This window comes from Ooceraea biroi, chromosome 3 (genome assembly GCF_003672135.1).
Source record: "Ooceraea biroi isolate clonal line C1 chromosome 3, Obir_v5.4, whole genome shotgun sequence".
Taxonomy (NCBI): Eukaryota; Metazoa; Arthropoda; class Insecta; order Hymenoptera; family Formicidae; genus Ooceraea; species Ooceraea biroi.
This window is the reverse complement of record NC_039508.1, coordinates 1,373,234-1,389,904: the sequence shown is the minus strand read 5'-3', so window position 1 is coordinate 1,389,904 and position 16,671 is coordinate 1,373,234. Positions and strand designations below refer to the sequence as shown.

The window sequence follows — 16,671 nt, the reverse complement described above, 5'->3', positions numbered from 1 at the left end:
TGTCGAAGTGATTTTAGAAGCGTAATAAAAGAGAAATCTGTACAATCCTGTCAGAATCCTGTATTCTCTTTTATTACGCTTCTAAAATCACTTCGACAAGCATCCTCATATTCCTTAATTGTGTCCCCACCTTGCGAAACTGCGATTTTGTGCGTACAAATTGCCAAATTTTTATAAAAAGCATTTTATTGTGCAAATGTTGTGCGATGGCAGCACCATCGCGAAGTTCACTAGCAGCTCCAGCATCCCCTTAACCTGATTTGACTTCTTGTACCTCGCATATGGAGAAAACAAGATGGTGGCTTATCGATATATCGCATAATCGATTTCAATGTCGCTTCTCTTATATCTAGGCCTTTGCTTTCGACTACCAGCGCGAGTTCTGATTGAAATAATCACTTAATATAAAATTGACATGAAAGTGACAAATTAATTCTAATTTAATATGTTATTTATTAGTTGGAATATTTTCACAATGCTATCTCTAAGCTGATCCTTAAATACTCTAACCTATTTTGGTTTCGTGATGTCAGAGGCAAGGAATGATGCGGTGTAAAATTCTTGCATCTTTATTTTTCAAATTTTCCTATCGTTCGGATCGCTCTCCGCCTCTGACGTCATAAAACCAAGACGACAACTTAGATAGCCGACCCTTAAAACAAAAATGCATTGCACATATGTCACAGACTTTATGGAAAGAGAAACGAGAGGTCGCCAGAAGCGAAACAAGTTTGGAACTCAAACTTCACCATCTAGTAACTTGCTACGTGTATACTTGCTCGTAGAGTTTCTCGATTCAACTGCACTTTTTGCTCTTAAAATAGGATACACGTATTCGTGCCTTGATAGAAAAAAAAAGAGTAAAAAGCTAAAAAGTGCAGAGAACGTGAGTAAATATATACAAATCTCATGTCTGCTCGCGTGAACGGCGTGTAGGCATTCTCTGCGTTTCGAGAAGATTGCGCAAAGAGGTTAACCTAGACGCAACAGCGATGTTGGCACGCCGGTGTTTCTGCAAAAGACTGTGGCAAGCTCCGTGTAATTATGCATCCGTTCGACTCACACAGAGCATGAGTCAGGAGGTCAATCTAGAGACGATTAACCTCGACATGCGGCTGCCGGTAGCTTCGAAGAAAGGCCCGCAACGGGAACCGTTCATGAAGAATATATTTCTTGGCCCGTTCGACAAGGAGATCTTGTATTTTCCCGAGCCCCAAAGCAAGGACAGGCATACACGGTTCTACGAATGGCTGCAATCCATTGAGAGGTACGTGTCGGACAACCTGAAGGATCCGCAGAATGTCAACAAGAATGAAGTTCTCTCTCATCTGAGGGACCTGGGCGTCTTCCGGTCGAACGTGGAGGAGCAACATCTGGGTCTGCGACTGAATCATAGTGAACAGGCTAAGGTGGTGGAAGTGCTGAGCGCTCTTCCCTGGTTGGGCTCCTATATGGTCAACAATCACATTGCACCTCTCAACGTTATGTACAACATGGCCACAGCCGACCAGAAGGCCAAGTACCTGCCAAAGATAGCGACCGGGGAATGTGTGCCTACGGTATGCTTCACCGAACCGGACGGTGCAATCAATACGGACAACATCAACACCATGGCAATGCTGTCAGAGTGCAGCGAGTACTGGGTACTGAACGGCGAGAAGGCCCTCGTGGCCAACGGGCAAGATTCAAACTTGTTTATAGTCTTCGGCCAGTGCAATCATCATCCTTTCGTCAATCCGAAGCACAGTACTTTCTCCGTGTTCCTGGTGGAGCGAAACTTCAGTGGGATCACATGTGAGAGTGTCAACAGCTTGGTCGGTCGCCGGCCGCACAATCACATATCCACGATTACTTTCAAGGACACGAAGGTGCCCAAGGAGAATGTTATGGAGAACGCGACATCCGTAATGAAGGTTCTGGTGGACTTCCTCGCTCCTGGAAACAGGCACATCGCGCCGCAGGCGATCGGCACGCTGAGGAACTTCACGAAGCTGCTGCTGAAGTACATATTGCAGAGGAAGCACCTGAACAGGGATCTACACGAGTACGAAGGCATCCAAGAGGTGATAGGTAAAACGGCGAGCACGTTGTACGGCATGGAGAGTGCGCTGTATATGACCACTGGTATGATGGACTTGCACGAGAATCAGGATTGCGCGCTCGAGAATGCCATGGTGGAGACGTACTGCGCGAGCGAGTGCGTCGCGCGTATTTACGAGGGTCTGCAGATTATTGGGGCGCACAGTTACCTCAGAGAGAACCCGTACATGGAGATCCTCGAGGACGCATTGTCCTATACACTGTTCGACAGTTACAATCTCGAGTCGAACACGTATATAGGTCTGCTGGGTCTGCAGCACTCCGGCAAGTACCTGCGCGAGCACATATTTAAACTACGAAATCCCATGTATCATCCTGATCATATTCTAAGATGGCTCTTTGGTAAGGATGAACAATTGAAGCTAGATCTCGGCGATCACATGCATCCGTCCTTGTCGATGGGGTCCGAATTGCTGGAGAAGTGCCTGGCGAGGTTGCAAACCTGCACGTGGGTCTTGTTGAAGGAGCATGGCAAGGAAGTGACCAATCGACAAATGGACGTGCGCAGATTGAGCGAACTGGCAACGAGAACGTTCGTGCTGATAGCTGTGTTCTCGCGCGCTTCCAGAGCGTACTGCATCGGCTTGAGGAACGCGGAGATGGATCAGCAAGCGGCTGGCAGCATCGCGATCCTCACCCTGGACAGGATCAAGGTTCTCGCGGAGGAGATACAGTCGACACAATTTAACAACGGCGACAGGTTCCATAAAAAGATTGCTGAACTCATGTTCAACAAGAAGGATTACTTTGCCGAACATCCCTTAGATAGAAGTTATTGAATCGCTTGTCGAATTCTCCAACGTCGCCAGTGTATTTAAATCGCGCGAGCAACCTTGAAGTCGGGCTATAAGACACGAAACGTCGTATCTGTAAATTATCTTCTCCTATGTTTCTACTTCGTAGCGATCGTCTTCATCGCGAGTGTTTACAGCGTAAAGTTACGTAGTATGTATAATTTTGGGAACAGGAAATGCACGCAGTTGCGTTCCACCAAAGTTTCTGTATTTATACGTCTCAGTAGCAATTGTACAGTTGTATCTTACGTGCTAAAAGTTGAAAAGTAAAATAAATGCTCTTAACCGGATTCCCTTTTACGTCGGGCATCCCTAGACTCCCGTTTCGCGAATCACATGTCACGCAGCCGGAGAATACATGCTCGCAACGACGCTCCCTCTTTTTTGCTACGTCGATCTACTCGGGATTTCTGATGTACACACGAAGAGGTGGACGGTATTTCCCTAAAGACGTAATATGACTAGTCTCGTCCTAAACGCTTAAATACGAAACTCTATGTAGGATCACTGGAAGAACCTTGGCTTCACTCGTATAATTCCCTTATCGTTGGTACCTCGCGACTATAGTCTTTCCGCTTGAACAACGATATGCTCCTCCCGATACGAGTCGGTCGCCGACCAACAGCTCCTCACGCAGGTGTATATCAAAACGGTGCCGAACTCGATCTGGAACGGCGCCGAGTTCCGCTGCTCGTTTCGCGGATTCAGTATTAACTTCGGTATGATCGTCGGTAGTACTTGCAGCTCGAAAGTCATCTCGTCGCCGCAGTGCCGACATTTGCCGATACAACCGCTCAGCGGATACAATAGTAACGGTGCGGAATTGTCCCTCGAATACCTGAAAATTGAGGACGGTGATACAGGTATCTTGAATGTATGACGCGAAAGTTAGACAATTACCTGAAAGGTGATGGATAAATACTTTAATATTATATTCATTATCATTAATAAAAAAAAATTAATTAAGAACTACTGCAAGGCTAAGAATATATTAAGAACAAATATTAAGAAAGCGCGTGATCAAAAGTTTTACCGTAGCAGCTGTCCAGGGTTCCTCTGTATTCTGCAAACGAAATTGTGGAACATTTCGTCACCGTGCTTGGGAACACCTTTCTCGTACTTCTCCAGATCTGTGTCGATGGTCTTGGGATTGCCAGATTCCGGCGTGAACTTGGGCGACGCCTCCGGATTGCTGTGCTGATACTCGACCAGCAGATCCCGAACGTGCTGAGACACGTCTGTACCGCAATCCTCCTCGTCGACCGAGAGAAATATCTCGACGAACGAGTAGTTGGTTTCCCCGCTCGTGATTTGCAGCGGCAACGGCGTTACCTCGTGCAGTAAGCTAACTAGATCGCATTGCGGCCGAGTCGGAGTGTCGATGCACACGACTTCGCTCTCGTCCCCGTCGATCTCCGCGGATGCTAGGGGAGAATCCAAGCGACCCACCGCGCCTCCGCTGATCGGGGAGTCCATGCTGGTTGGACTGGTAGATAGAAAAAAATACAATCACATTAATTGTTCATATTGATTACAGCCGAAAAATCGTGGCAACGCTTCAATAAATCAAAAACGTTACAAAATCGTGTTTAAAACACTCAGCGAGAGATTGTCGAAAACAGAAATGATTTATTTTTCGAATTTCGTACTTCGAATAATTAGCTTGATTTTTACAACAAACGGTTGCCACAATTTGATACATCTAAAATCGATTTTAACGCGAACCTATTTGCATTTGGATCATCCACGCGCAGCACAGACAGCTCTTCTCGTATATCCTGGTCTATCTCCTTGTGCAAGGAAAAGTGGAATTGCAGGGGATCGTTCCCCAGCATATTATTTCCATTTTGCTCGGAGGCATTGTCGTTCACGTTATCCCCCCAATCGTCCGCGTCCGCCAGCCAGGATGTCGTGGATGGTACGTTAACGCTGCCAGACTCTGGCACGCTTATCTTGGTCTCGTCCTCTAAATATTGTATTCTCAAGCACGTCCAGCTCTCATTTTGATTCCAGCAATTTGGATTGATGCACGCGAATATGTATAACGTCCGATGAAACTTGGAATTATCTAACGGCGCGTACAACTGGAGCGCCAGGAGCTGATACAAGCCGCAGAGTCTGCATTGTGGCGACGACAACGTGTTCTTCCCGTAACAGATCTAGGTAAATGCATTAACTATTAATTATTACATAATAATATAATCATCACATAATTATTGGAAACTAATTACATCAAAAATAATGCATGCAAATCTATTATTACATTTTAAAACAATACTTTGTTGGTATCGATTACACACGTGTGAACGATTCTTCCGAAACTTCTTGCCAAAATTAATCAATTCAAATCATGGAAATTGAAATTCTAGACATTGGAATAAAAAAAAAACATCTTCCAATAATGATGGAATATTTTATGTGTCACTGCTTTCCAGAAATTTCCCTTTCTCTTTCTCTCCGTAACATTATAATTAAACATGCAAACTGCGTTTACGATTAATTTTATGGGAAACTGAAAATCAGGAGATTGGAAACCGACAATTCCCGCGAAAAGTACACGTCTCCGTGCTTCGACTAGGTGCAAGCGCTCACCGGATGCCCGCCGATCTTGTTCGTCGTGAAGTTGAGCGAGGAACGATGCTTGTCGGTGACGTACTCGTCCTCGTAACCGAGATACACCTTCGTGCGATTGTCGCAAGCCATTAAGCCATCCGATCGGGATCGCAGCTCGGCATTGGAAGACCTCGGACGCGGATGCGAGGAATGCCCGTACTCTCTCTCTCTCTCTCTCTCTCTCTGTCTCGTTTCGGTTACGACCGGGACAGCTGACACGCATCAGTGACGCTTGACGCGTGCGCCATCGCCAGCTTGCGCTTCCCTTATCGATTTTTTTGGGCTGCGTGCCGGGCATTACGCAAGCACACCCATCTCCTCGTGAGACCATCAGGATGAAACAAGTCAACTTTCTCTCACTATCGCCAAGGACCGCGTGGATACAGCACGCGCCACGTGCTGCGATTGCCGTTTGTGACAAAAACCACTTGTCCTAGCTGCACCTTCAGGCTGAAGCGAAACAGATGTGTGTGTACAAATGGGAGGGAGAGAGAGAAGAGACCGAAGGTGTAAGAAGTGCAGCTAAAAGCGGACAAACAATCGCGTCGGCAGCTCACATTTAACTTAGGAATTTAAATATCACGAGTGCGATAAAATAATATGTACGTAAAGATAAAAGGACGAAGCATTTCGTAAAAGGTTCATTTTTTCACTCGCACTTTCCACATTTTTCTCTTCCTTTGTCGAGTAAAAAATATGCCTGTCTTATTTCAAACGCAGAAAATGTAGAAGAGCGTAAATAAAAAATTAATAAAACGGGCAGACCTGACTCGTTACAGATGCAAAACGATATTTTCTTTATTTCATACATTAAAAAAGTAAAAAAAGGGAGTAGCCTACCAATGCACTTGTTTGTCGCTGAACATCATTTTTAGTATCTTCTGGCTAATTAGTCTCATGGTGTGAGTAGGTATCACGGACGTGTACAAGACGCAGAGTATGTGATCGCCATGCTTCACGGCGTGGCACTTGTGATACTCGGAGCACAAATACGTCTCCTTTGCCCCAGTAAACCTCCAGTCGCTCGCAGTCGCTCTCTCGTCGTTGCCGTCCTCGCCATCGACCGACAGCGCGAACGTCTCGACGGCCTGATGATAGAACGTACGCAGGATGTCCAATCTGTGCGATCCTGTCACGCGGTTCTTCGCGCACTGCGAGTTCCTGCCGAGCACGAATTTTTCTACCTTGTAATTTGCCAGCAGAAATCTGAAAGATCCATAAAAGCTGTTATAGCGACAGTGCGCTGTATAGTTTAAGGACGTTAAAATTATTACGCTTGTCGCGCAATTTTCCGTCCGATTACCCGAGTGTCTCGCTGTCCAAGGACACTGATGCGGGCAGGTTTCGCGGATAACACTGCTCGGAAGCGCACAGCGCGTCCATGTTGCTCTTCCAGAATTGCACGGCGAACCTCTCGATTTCAGTCGGCTCCGGTTTTGGTCCACATAATGCCAGCACTTCAACGTGGTTGATCAGAGTTATCGACACCAATCTGAAAGCGACCTAAACAGGCCGCGTGTGTGTCCCAAGTTTAAATTCGTATAATTATTTCATGCAGATGAAGTTTGAGTCAGATTTTTCTGTTGGACATTTTTACCTCACGATGTCAAATATCTCTTTGAGAACACTTACGTTCGGACTTTTACGAGGCAGGAACACGGGGATGTCGCGCGTAGTGCAAATACTGTCCATGGTGATCGCTATTGTCAACAGTTTCCTTTCCAGAGGGTCCAGCGACCACCAGCCTTCCGTGGCAGCCACCACGCAGCCGTGCACCAGGACGCATCCGTACATTGATTCCAGACATTCCATAAATCCCTCCAAACAAGTCTTCAATACGTGTCTATTGAGTATCGCGTTTTTATTTTTTCACGCTGCACCTGTGCAACCAAATTCAGGTACCTGAAGCAGATGGTTCTCGGAAGATATGATGCACTCCGTCATGTTGACTATGTCGGTTTTCGTGGAGATCCTGTCCCCTACGTCCAAGCAGTCCATTAATCTGTCGATGATAGGGCTGCAGAGACGCATGTCCTTCTTGAGCCTCTCTATATTCTTGGTATTCCTTATCTCATCGATGCCCGTGAACAGGACCATCGCACCGAAAGTGCTGTCCAGGAACTTGTCCAACACGTACTTTGTCACTCCGCTTGCCATCGCTATCAGGATGATACATTGTTCGTATTCTTTCCATGCCACTGTTGTATCCGGCAGATCAGTATTGAGCAAGGCGATGTCCTGTGATTTGAGAAACATGTGAACGCCATTGAGCGACGCTATTTTGGAAAACGTCATCTGTAATTGTTAATTGCGAGATAAGATACCAGCGCTTTAGGAAGATGTACTTGTTATTTGTTTACATACTGTATCACTGTCTCCCTTCTGACGGGAGAACAAAGGAATCCCGCCGGAAGATGTCAAGCACATAACGTGCGCCGACATTCTCGTTCACGGTCGACTATTATAGCTGAAACTCGAACAGCTTCGAGTATTTTGACAAAATTATTCTGCACTTCGAAATTAACCATCTACAGCTCGATTAACTGTGCAGCTGTCGCGAGACGCTAAATAAATAAAGATACTCGTCAAGAAAATTCTCGTGACACATGACTTCAAACTGTAGCTGACAGTTCAACAGCTGTGTTTGACACAATTGGAGAAATTAAAGAAAAAGATATTTCCACGATATCAAATTATTCAATAACCAGACTTAAATTTCTTCGAATACGATCCGCTTAGCGCTAAATGCTTCAAAACACTTCCTATTCCTTTTCTTCTTTCAAATTAAAAGAAGGTTAAAAAGTATCGCGAAGCATTCGTAGGGTCAAGTGGACTGCTCCTTAATCAATAGTCATGATACATAAATTTCTAGTTATACGTATCACGTACGAAAACGTAACAGTATAGAATCTCCTGTTCCAGGCTTGCGATTGGTCATCGGCCGGTGATGCTTCACGCGGTTGCGAATCAGGATGCGTCTGAAGGTCGCCACATGCAACGATGCAGTTAGCACGCGCCGTGGGCCACACTCTCCGCTCTCAGTAGTCTCGTCGTCATGTACGATGAGGAAAGGGTTGGCGTCTGGGTTGGAGACGCGACTAGGAGCGATGGTGTGAACCCCAGTTGATTCGCTCCTATTGATTGCGCGACGGTACACGTCCCGTCGACCGAAACGTCGCATCGCGCGAGCGGTTTTTCCTCCGTATTCGCGCCGCCACGTTCCAGCGACCAACGCCGATCAGTGACGAGCCGCGAGAGAACCGTCCGAGAGCAGTGACGAACGAGTGAGTATTGCGATGACGGAAAACCGTTTTCGAACCCATTGGCGCGTAAACCGCGCTGTTTATCCCCGCCGTGTACGCGTCCGCTGAATAATCTCGCCGCGGACGTTTCGCGCTACGCTTCGGACGCCTCGGTCGAGTGTCGAACCCGCTTCGCGAGCTGAACGGCGTCGGAATGATGGTAGGGACGCCAGTTCCGCAGCTAACGCTGTATTTACATCGCCCGAGGGTGAAAATACCGCCATAGCGTTGTTTTCTGCGCGACGATTTGTCATATCTCGGCTGACACTGCATAAGTGTTTTTCTCGCCTGCGCGAGGTAAAACTCGCGATCGCTTCACGTAATTCCTCTGCGGATATGGAATTTTGCAAGTACATCTACTCCATGGAATAAAACTTGGAGCATCTGCAGCTATAAATAGAAAATTTATCGTACGTTGTGTACTGTGTTAGACAAAGAAATCTTCCTGAGGTTTTATGATGAATAAATGTTAGAAATGTAATTGTGCAAGATAATCTGTCATTATCTTCATAACGTTTATAGGAATTGCAGCAAACTTTCTTTGATGTAAAAATGAAATTTGTTTGTGCCATTTCAAGGATGTTACTTTACCATTGTTAATAACGATATCGATAGTATTAAAAGGTGTATTATAAAAATTATAATTAATTAACTGAGATTTATTGATCTCAATAATAATTTCAAAAGTTGGCTTCTGAGAAGTCTTCCTTCTATATTTTGATATTATAATTAATTTGTTTCTTCTTTAGGAGCAAGATGACGCCGGAAGGATATACGCGTGTTTACGTGGGTGGGTTGAACGAGAGCATCAAAAAGGAAGACCTGCAGATGGAGTTTGAGAAATACGGCAAGCTGAACAAGGTCTGGGTTGCCTTCAATCCGCCGGGTTTCGCATTCATCGAGTTCTTCAATATGAACGATGCCGAACTAGCGTGCTGCAACATGAACGGCATGGAGATTATGGGTGCAAAATTGAGAGTGGAGATTTCACGGGGTAGAGGTCGCGGCGGGGGCAGAGGTGGCGGTGCGGGTGGTTTCAGAGGTGGTCGCGGGGTTGGTGGTAGGGAATTCGGCAGCCGGGGCGGTACCACCGTGGGTTACAGGGGCAGTACTTACGCAGATTACGGAGGCAGCTATTATGCAGGCAGGGGTGGTGGAAGTAGGGGCAGAGGTCGTTACGGAGAAGACTATATGTTCAATCGCAGCGGCGGGTATGTTACGCGAGATGGATATACGCAGGATGTCTACGGTAGTGGTGGAGACACCGGCGCCGACTACTATACCGGGAAGGATACGAGCACAGCGAGGTATCGAAGCCGCTCTCCCGCTGGCCGTGGCAGGTATTGACGATACCTATATCATCTAAATGATTTTAAAATCCGGTACATGATTACTAGTGGGATTACTAGCTCGTAATAATTTATCCTACGTAGAGAACGGAAAGAATATCAGATCAGAGTCGAAATTTTTAAATTTTTATAATTCTGTTGAAAGACCTCTTACAAGAGTATGAGACAGTTCTACTAGTATCATTTTTATACTCTCGCCGAGTTGAGTTTGAGTTTCACGTTTGAAAATTCGTATCATTTTGAGAGATCTCCAAGGAAAAGGTGTTTTAAAGACGGTACTTACGACGAAAGAATAGAGTTTAAGAATATTGACAGTTGTGATACATGAAAGTGTATCAAAGACAGACGACATGGAGATGTGAATAAATGTATAAAGGATTTCTCTAGCTCGAGAAAAGCTTAATAACGTAATCTACAGAAACCCGCGGATGTAATATCGATTTAAGCCTTATTACGTGGCAAATTTACATGGCACGAAAACGAACATACGTAAAAATAAAAAAAGAAACTTTAGATGCGTGAGAGCTCAATATCGTTAAACTACGGCGAATTCTCATTTACGATTTGCATGCACGAGAATATCGAGTTATTGATATCGGCTCTCAAGCGATGGGAGTTAAAAAGGGCCCAAAAGTAATGTGACATCCTGTTTTGCACTTCCATGTTCACAGTCATCGTCATCTACGTGAATGCACATAAAAGAACTACGCTGCGTCTTGCCAATCTGAACTGCGGGCCGAACAGCCACCCGCCTCGACGACTTCATTTCTGTCCAATCTACACAGCGACCTGTATATAAACAAGAACTACCATTGCAGTTTGCGCTGTGCAATGTTTCCCTTGCATCGTACCACATCCACAGAACCTGTGGTCGCTGCCAGGGAACACTTTCTATGATTAACAGACTCAAAAGTCTCCCCAAGTGCACCCTCACGCGAAACGAAAAAATGGGATGAGAAAAAAAAATATAAAAAAATCGCAAGAATTATTTCGAACGATTAGTATTTGAAGGAGTAATTAACATAGGGCTGTAATCCATAGGAACTGTAACGCTATTTACAAAATCATCACATTATTTTTTAGATGAGGTTTAGATTGGTTTTTACGTTTTTCGAACCTATTTTTCTTGTTTTATACACTTGTTGAAAGTGCGGAATTTTCAGAATGGTTTCTCTGATGTGACTTATAATTATATCGTGCTTTATTTACGTGCATCTTACGTTACACGCTTATAATACGTACGCATATAGACTCTCTCTCTTTCTCTCTCTCTCTTAACTGTTACAAATTTAATATTTTATAAAATATTTTTGATGATTTACTTTAGCTTCCACCGTTTTCAATTTACTTTCCGATAAGTTTTCAAGACTGCAATACGACGGTCCATGATCTTGTGAATATCATTCTCGCGTATTTAGATAGAAACACGTGTGTGCTCGCTTATTCTATGAATAGTAACGATTTTATATGAAATCGGGAAGGAGATAGGGATTCACGCGCCAACACTAGCCAAATGCAAACTGCTGCTCGCATCTAATGATTAACTTAACCGTGCAAGTGCACGAAAAAAAAAAAATAAAAATAAAGCAGTTCTCCTGCAAGCAATTTCGACGCACAAACGACGAGATCAAAATCTATAGCGGGGACTAAAAAATTCCCGTCTGCGATATATCGTTATCGATATATCACGATACATCTTCCACGCTTCGTTTTTGTGATATTACGTGCGGAAACAGTGCTGCATTTGGAAAGAGACACGTTCGAGCGTCTGCTTTCGTCGTTCCAGAAGCTCGTAAATAAGAAAGTGATAAAATAGTGGTAATGATGTGTATATTACCTCTACTGTGTAAATGATATGGAATTGGAAATTGAGATTAAACGATTTGCGCCCACTACTGCCCGCCACCCTGCCTGCTTATCTGCCTATTTTTTCACAATTTACTATCGACTGGTGACTTTCTACTACGACATCGTTTTTTATTTCGTTATATTACACCGTGACATGAAAATTCCTTTTGTCAAACGTGATTGTTTATTTAATCGATCACACTTTACGGCACGAGCTTCTTATAGACTGATTTCAGTACTATCGGATATACGTTGCATTACATAATATTAAGTTTGAACGGATGCTCTTCGTACGTCTTAAGAATTTAATTGGTCTTTCGAGGAAGAGGAAATTTTTAAGAATTTTAACTAGTTGCGCGAGTTAGTCGTGCGCAACCCTCCCTGTAAGTTAGACACGCAAGCATTCGCGAGTAAGTATACATACATATATATCGTGAGAGAAAAACCAAGCGGATACACATATTTTATATTTTATTTTCGATGTACACGTTTCTTTTTTTTATACAAAAGTATATAAAACTGATGTGTTAACTGTAAAAGTACTACGTGCACAAAGCATTCCAGATCTAGTAAAAAAATATCTTGCTCTGGGATATTTTGCATGTTAAACTTAGATGTGGAATGTGTACAAGTATAGGCCATTTATTCACAGTTTTATATATATATGTACGGTTTTATATATATGTACTGTAGATGCCTTTGTAGTTTACAACTTTTATCTTATAGTGGCTAGGACATTAGATCTTCGTTCAGTGTTCTGGAATAACGCCCGAATCAGCTGCTTAACTTGTAACGCAGTGAACTCGTGTGCTAACGGCCCCTTTCCGTTGCCCCACATAATTTCGATTTCTTTCAGCGATGCCCCAAGTACTTTGATCAATGTCAAGAACTTTCCCCATTTACGTACGTGCTCTTGAATCTTGCTTGGATCCTACAAAGAGAGAATGCACGTCTTTCTCAAACGGAATAACATTTCATGGTTTGACTTTTGCAGGGACCGGTTGGAACATTGCTACTTTGAACAACTGTGTGTATCACGTCATTGTATCTTTCCGCAAGGGTCAAATGTCAATAAAAATTTATCAAATTAAATCTGTAAACTTCTTTGTATGTGTGTGTGCGCCCTTATATACACTTACAGGAAATATCTGCGGCGTCCGTTTCACTACCATGTTGAACAAAGTTACCAGCTCTGACGCTACGTGAACTGGAATATCCTCCACGGTCACGACTTTCGTCACCAGGTCGTCGATCATGGAATTTGTTATGCATCCTGCGGCGTTAATGCAAGAGATTAAAAAATGCGTTAAAACGTAACACATAAAATAAAACGAGGAGGATCCAACTGACCAAGAGTTTTGCAGTAGACATTTATCGGCAACACGTCTACCCAGACAGTCTTTAACAATTCTAACTGCCTGATACATTGTCTCAATGCACGTTCAGTGTTGGAATCTAACTGTGGTCTTTGATCCAAGCACGAGAAATCTGAAAAAAAGTTAAAAACAAATTTCAAATTTCGGCTCAAATTTCTCTCTCAATCTTTTCCGTTGAGGATTTTGCTAACGATTACCGGAATCCTTAATGATATCGAAAATGATGTTTCTTTGAAACTTCATGTGTTCCAAGAAACACTGCGAGCCGACATTGCGAAGTACCACAACTTGATCGGCGAGACTCAAGTTCAACCGTTGCAGATTTCTTGAGAATTTATCTCTGTATTCATGTATCAGTGTGAGTAGATGGTGGGCGAGATACATGCAATTATTGTGGAACAGAGCTAAACGTAAATAACACGTGGTTAATGACGCGTTAACTTCGCTCACTTTAAAATTACTTCATTTTCTTGCACGGTCTGTGGTCTTACCAACTTGTTGCGGTATCGTTTCCAGAAATTTTCTATGGTGTTCTGGCACCAATCCGGCGTACATTTCAAAGACATTCCTACACGTATAAAATAATCTAACGGCGCAAGCGTCCGAACTGTCGCGAGCCTCGTCCAATATTGTCCTCGCTAGTTCCAGCGTTTCTTGTGCGCTTTTACTAACGTATAATACGTAATAATTATATCAGCACATTCTCAAGATATCAGAAAGTTATTATTGTATTTTGATATATTAAATCGGTTGACATGCCAATAATATACCTTATTTGACATCTTGGTAACTGAAATGTCATATCGTTTAATTTCTTTTCGATGTTCAACTTGTGATCGTTTTCAAAAACCTTGTTGGTAAGTTTAGGCGGTTCCTGTCAGTGGAAAAGATCAAGACAATCAGATGCTCCATTATCTCAACGACAGATTAAATTGTAAAATAGATACCTGTGGCTCGTATCGAACAGAATCATGCAAGTCCTTCTTCATAATATTTCTAGCTTTAACTAATAAATCTTGGCATATTCTATCAATGAAAAGTTTGTCGATATTGTTTGTGTATTCTGACAGAAAAAGTTGATCCTCCGAGAGGAACCCTGAAATTTTAATCGCCTTGTATTGCACTTCTATTGTATTAAATAATAAATTTACTATTTAATAATTTAATATACTGAGCGTAAATACCAATTTCCATCAGATAGTCTTGAAATTCGTTAATCGCTTCGACAACGGGCTTGAAGTTCTTCAGATCCGCGTTGGAAGTCGGGATAGTGTGCGAGATGCAGTCCGTTGTCAACATGTGCGACAGGCGTTCCAGCAAATGGGGCTGCATCTTCTTCAGGAAGGTCTTGTCGTCGGTGATTGGCAGGTTCAAGTGTTGATGGAGAAACTTGAAGAGTAACTTCAGGTTGTACAGCACGACTTTGTAGCACGGCGTCTTCTTCCTGTCCAATATTTCAACGGTGAACACCCTCTGCTTGACGACGTGCACCGAACAGTGCTCGTGAATGATGGGACTGATTATGTTGTCGATCAATACCGCCGAAAACGTTCGCAAATCGCTTTCGAGATTATCGATAAGGTGCAGCGCTTGTATCAATTCCTGCACATCGTCGTACTCGGTCTTGATGGTGACCGAGTGGACCGTCTTGTCGTCCCGCACACTGCTGTTCCAGCAAATCCGATCGTGCAGAAGTTTCACCACCTCCGTCAAACACGACTGGTAGAGATTGCAGTACTCGTCCTTGATCGCAACGTAGATCTCGAGATCCTGAAGGAGATCGTGAGGATTGTTCAGTACGGATCGCATCTCTTGCAGGGTTCGCGCAGTCTTTATGTATTGCCTTAGCTTCCGCGTCTGCTTTACAGATTTTATGCACTCGTGGAGGCATATCAGCTGCTGAGACAATTGCAGACTGATAGTCGACTCCTTCAACGACTGTGACAGGCTTTTCAATTCCTTTGTCGACCCAGACAGCTCTATTTTGATCTGTAAAAAGCAACGTTGCTTCAACGAACACGTATCGCACGCATGTTGGTAGTGTAATCTTGAAAACATACTTGACTGTTTATTCTGTCGTGCAGAATATTTATCTCCTCGAGTAACTGCTCAGTTTTTTTAACTAGGTGCACGTCTCTCGTCAACTTGGCACTGAATTCAGTATAGTTTTCGTCCATGAAGTGCTTAACTTCACACTCCAACCTCGTTATCTCCTTTTGTATCTCGCTGATATTCTTGTGAAGATTCAATTTCTCAAGCTTTCCTATAAGGCATAACATATATCTGATATTATTTCACTTGATGTAGAGTAACATATATATATCTCAAGTAATCAACAAAATCTGTGATTGCGACAATTTCTCCCATAGAGAAATTGTTTTCACGTTCCTAGAAGGCTCCACGATTGAATTTCTTGTCTTTATACTCTTGACAACCTTCACTTAAATCAGTACCAGTACAGCAATTTGTAAACATTACCTGCTGTGGCCAGGACATCTGCTACGAACGACGTCATGTTTCAGATGAATGATGAACTTTTAAATTGTACGTTATCGAGATTTTGGAGTTAGGTAGACTCTCCCTTGTCAACGCTGCTTGTAGACCGCTTACTTATGATATGCACTTAAAAACGTACGATTCTGATAGATGATTAGACCAAAAACAAAGGTGCTGAATGTCGGCTAAGGGTAATCTCATGGATATAAGTACATACATGTAGCAATGTTGTCTTACCTTATTGTCATATGTACTTATTGATTCTGTAAATATAAAATGGAGACATTAACATTTTATTTCGGCTTTCCGTTCTATGTAGGACGCAGTGTGACCCCTACAAAGGGTCAAGACTTGGAAGAGACGAAATGTTTGACACATACGACGGACCTAGGATGTCGCCATGTTTAAACGTTGAAGCAGATACGTCAGCTGTAATTCATATATTTTACATATTCGAGATAACGAAATGATTTCAGACATGAGACAGAAAAAGGGATGCAGAAAGAGGAGAAGAACGCCATAAAGGTAACAAAATAAATGGGCAAAATAAATAGTTTTCGATTTTCATGTATGAATATCGTTATTTTCAATATTCTTGGCGCCATTACTTTTACGTCACGTGATCATCCGACCAGACATCGGTATTGTCGTCTATATAATGATAATGTAGTCGAAGTTTGTCGGTAACGCTGTCGATAAAAAAGATATTGATAATCCGCGCAAGGTAATATCGCATCATTAACTATTCGTTATCTGATGAGTCATTAACCGTCATTTTCAAACAGTGCATATG

At 43.3% G+C, this 16,671-nt stretch overlaps 5 protein-coding genes across 7 annotated transcripts; 2 read left to right on the top strand and 3 right to left on the bottom strand.

Annotated features, from left to right (window-relative positions):
* Positions 1-754: 754 nt before the first annotated feature.
* LOC105277389 (acyl-CoA dehydrogenase family member 9, mitochondrial) lies at positions 755-3,182 on the top strand. Its single transcript, XM_011335729.3, has one exon. The coding sequence runs from the start codon at positions 993-995 to the stop codon at positions 2,877-2,879; it is 1,887 nt and encodes a 628-aa protein (XP_011334031.1). The 5' UTR covers positions 755-992; the 3' UTR covers positions 2,880-3,182.
* LOC105277388 (programmed cell death protein 2-like) lies at positions 3,085-5,691 on the bottom strand. The gene is made up of 4 exons (XM_011335728.3): positions 5,487-5,691; positions 4,620-5,053; positions 3,928-4,380; positions 3,085-3,732 (listed from the first exon to the last, which is right to left on the bottom strand). The coding sequence occupies exons 1-4, from the start codon at positions 5,595-5,597 to the stop codon at positions 3,456-3,458; spliced, it is 1,275 nt and encodes a 424-aa protein (XP_011334030.1). The 5' UTR covers positions 5,598-5,691; the 3' UTR covers positions 3,085-3,455.
* An 89-nt stretch (positions 5,692-5,780) lies between these two features.
* Positions 5,781-8,347, bottom strand: LOC105277390 (protein fuzzy homolog). 2 transcript variants are annotated; one of them, XM_011335730.3, is made up of 6 exons: positions 7,872-8,347; positions 7,410-7,802; positions 7,140-7,337; positions 6,811-7,010; positions 6,348-6,731; positions 5,781-5,957 (listed from the first exon to the last, which is right to left on the bottom strand). In XM_011335730.3, the coding sequence occupies exons 1-6, from the start codon at positions 7,947-7,949 to the stop codon at positions 5,867-5,869; spliced, it is 1,344 nt and encodes a 447-aa protein (XP_011334032.2). In that variant the 5' UTR covers positions 7,950-8,347; the 3' UTR covers positions 5,781-5,866. The 2 variants fall into 2 exon arrangements, with proteins under 2 accessions (XP_011334032.2, XP_011334033.2); XM_011335731.3 differs by having other exon boundaries at positions 6,348-6,713; positions 7,872-8,345.
* A 252-nt stretch (positions 8,348-8,599) lies between these two features.
* LOC105277392 (RNA-binding protein Rsf1) lies at positions 8,600-12,050 on the top strand. The gene is made up of 3 exons (XM_011335734.3): positions 8,600-8,791; positions 9,559-10,149; positions 10,830-12,050. Exons 2-3 carry the CDS (start codon positions 9,566-9,568, stop codon positions 10,855-10,857), a joined length of 612 nt encoding a protein of 203 aa, XP_011334036.1. The 5' UTR covers positions 8,600-8,791; positions 9,559-9,565; the 3' UTR covers positions 10,858-12,050.
* Positions 12,051-12,460: 410 nt separating this feature from the next.
* LOC105277391 (centromere/kinetochore protein zw10 homolog) lies at positions 12,461-16,309 on the bottom strand. 2 transcript variants are annotated; one of them, XM_011335733.3, is made up of 11 exons: positions 16,116-16,309; positions 15,861-16,021; positions 15,443-15,645; positions 14,567-15,371; positions 14,330-14,478; positions 14,153-14,256; positions 13,874-14,049; positions 13,580-13,786; positions 13,357-13,494; positions 13,146-13,279; positions 12,461-12,937 (listed from the first exon to the last, which is right to left on the bottom strand). In XM_011335733.3, exons 2-11 carry the CDS (start codon positions 15,895-15,897, stop codon positions 12,722-12,724), a joined length of 2,169 nt encoding a protein of 722 aa, XP_011334035.1. In that variant the 5' UTR covers positions 15,898-16,021; positions 16,116-16,309; the 3' UTR covers positions 12,461-12,721. The 2 variants fall into 2 exon arrangements, with proteins under 2 accessions (XP_011334035.1, XP_011334034.1); XM_011335732.3 differs by having other exon boundaries at positions 15,861-16,004.
* Positions 16,310-16,671: the final 362 nt, after the last annotated feature.

What these genes read in the sequence shown, in the direction of transcription:
- LOC105277390 (XM_011335730.3), bottom strand. Translation starts at nt 7,949, where the DNA reads ATGTCGGCGCACGTTATGTGCTTGACATCTTCCGGCGGGATTCCTTTG. An exon ending in TGCCTCGTAAAAGTCCGAAC is followed by an intron (nt 7,011 to 7,139) that starts GTAAGTGTTCTC and finishes CGGCCTGTTTAG; the next exon opens with GTCGCTTTCAGATTGGTGTC. An exon ending in TTGGACAGCGAGACACTCGG is followed by an intron (nt 6,732 to 6,810) that starts GTAATCGGACGG and finishes TCGCTATAACAG; the next exon opens with CTTTTATGGATCTTTCAGAT.
- LOC105277389 (XM_011335729.3), top strand. Translation starts at nt 993, where the DNA reads ATGTTGGCACGCCGGTGTTTCTGCAAAAGACTGTGGCAAGCTCCGTGT.
- LOC105277388 (XM_011335728.3), bottom strand. Translation starts at nt 5,597, where the DNA reads ATGGCTTGCGACAATCGCACGAAGGTGTATCTCGGTTACGAGGACGAG. An exon ending in ACAAGATCGGCGGGCATCCG is followed by an intron (nt 5,054 to 5,486) that starts GTGAGCGCTTGC and finishes GCATTTACCTAG; the next exon opens with ATCTGTTACGGGAAGAACAC. An exon ending in AACCCTGGACAGCTGCTACG is followed by an intron (nt 3,733 to 3,927) that starts GTAAAACTTTTG and finishes CTCAATTTTCAG; the next exon opens with GTATTCGAGGGACAATTCCG.
- LOC105277391 (XM_011335733.3), bottom strand. Translation starts at nt 15,897, where the DNA reads ATGACGTCGTTCGTAGCAGATGTCCTGGCCACAGCAG. An exon ending in TTACCAAGATGTCAAATAAG is followed by an intron (nt 14,050 to 14,152) that starts GTATATTATTGG and finishes ATTATACGTTAG; the next exon opens with TAAAAGCGCACAAGAAACGC. An exon ending in AACGATACCGCAACAAGTTG is followed by an intron (nt 13,787 to 13,873) that starts GTAAGACCACAG and finishes ATTTACGTTTAG; the next exon opens with CTCTGTTCCACAATAATTGC.
- LOC105277392 (XM_011335734.3), top strand. Translation starts at nt 9,566, where the DNA reads ATGACGCCGGAAGGATATACGCGTGTTTACGTGGGTGGGTTGAACGAG. An exon ending in TCTCCCGCTGGCCGTGGCAG is followed by an intron (nt 10,150 to 10,829) that starts GTATTGACGATA and finishes CCATGTTCACAG; the next exon opens with TCATCGTCATCTACGTGAAT.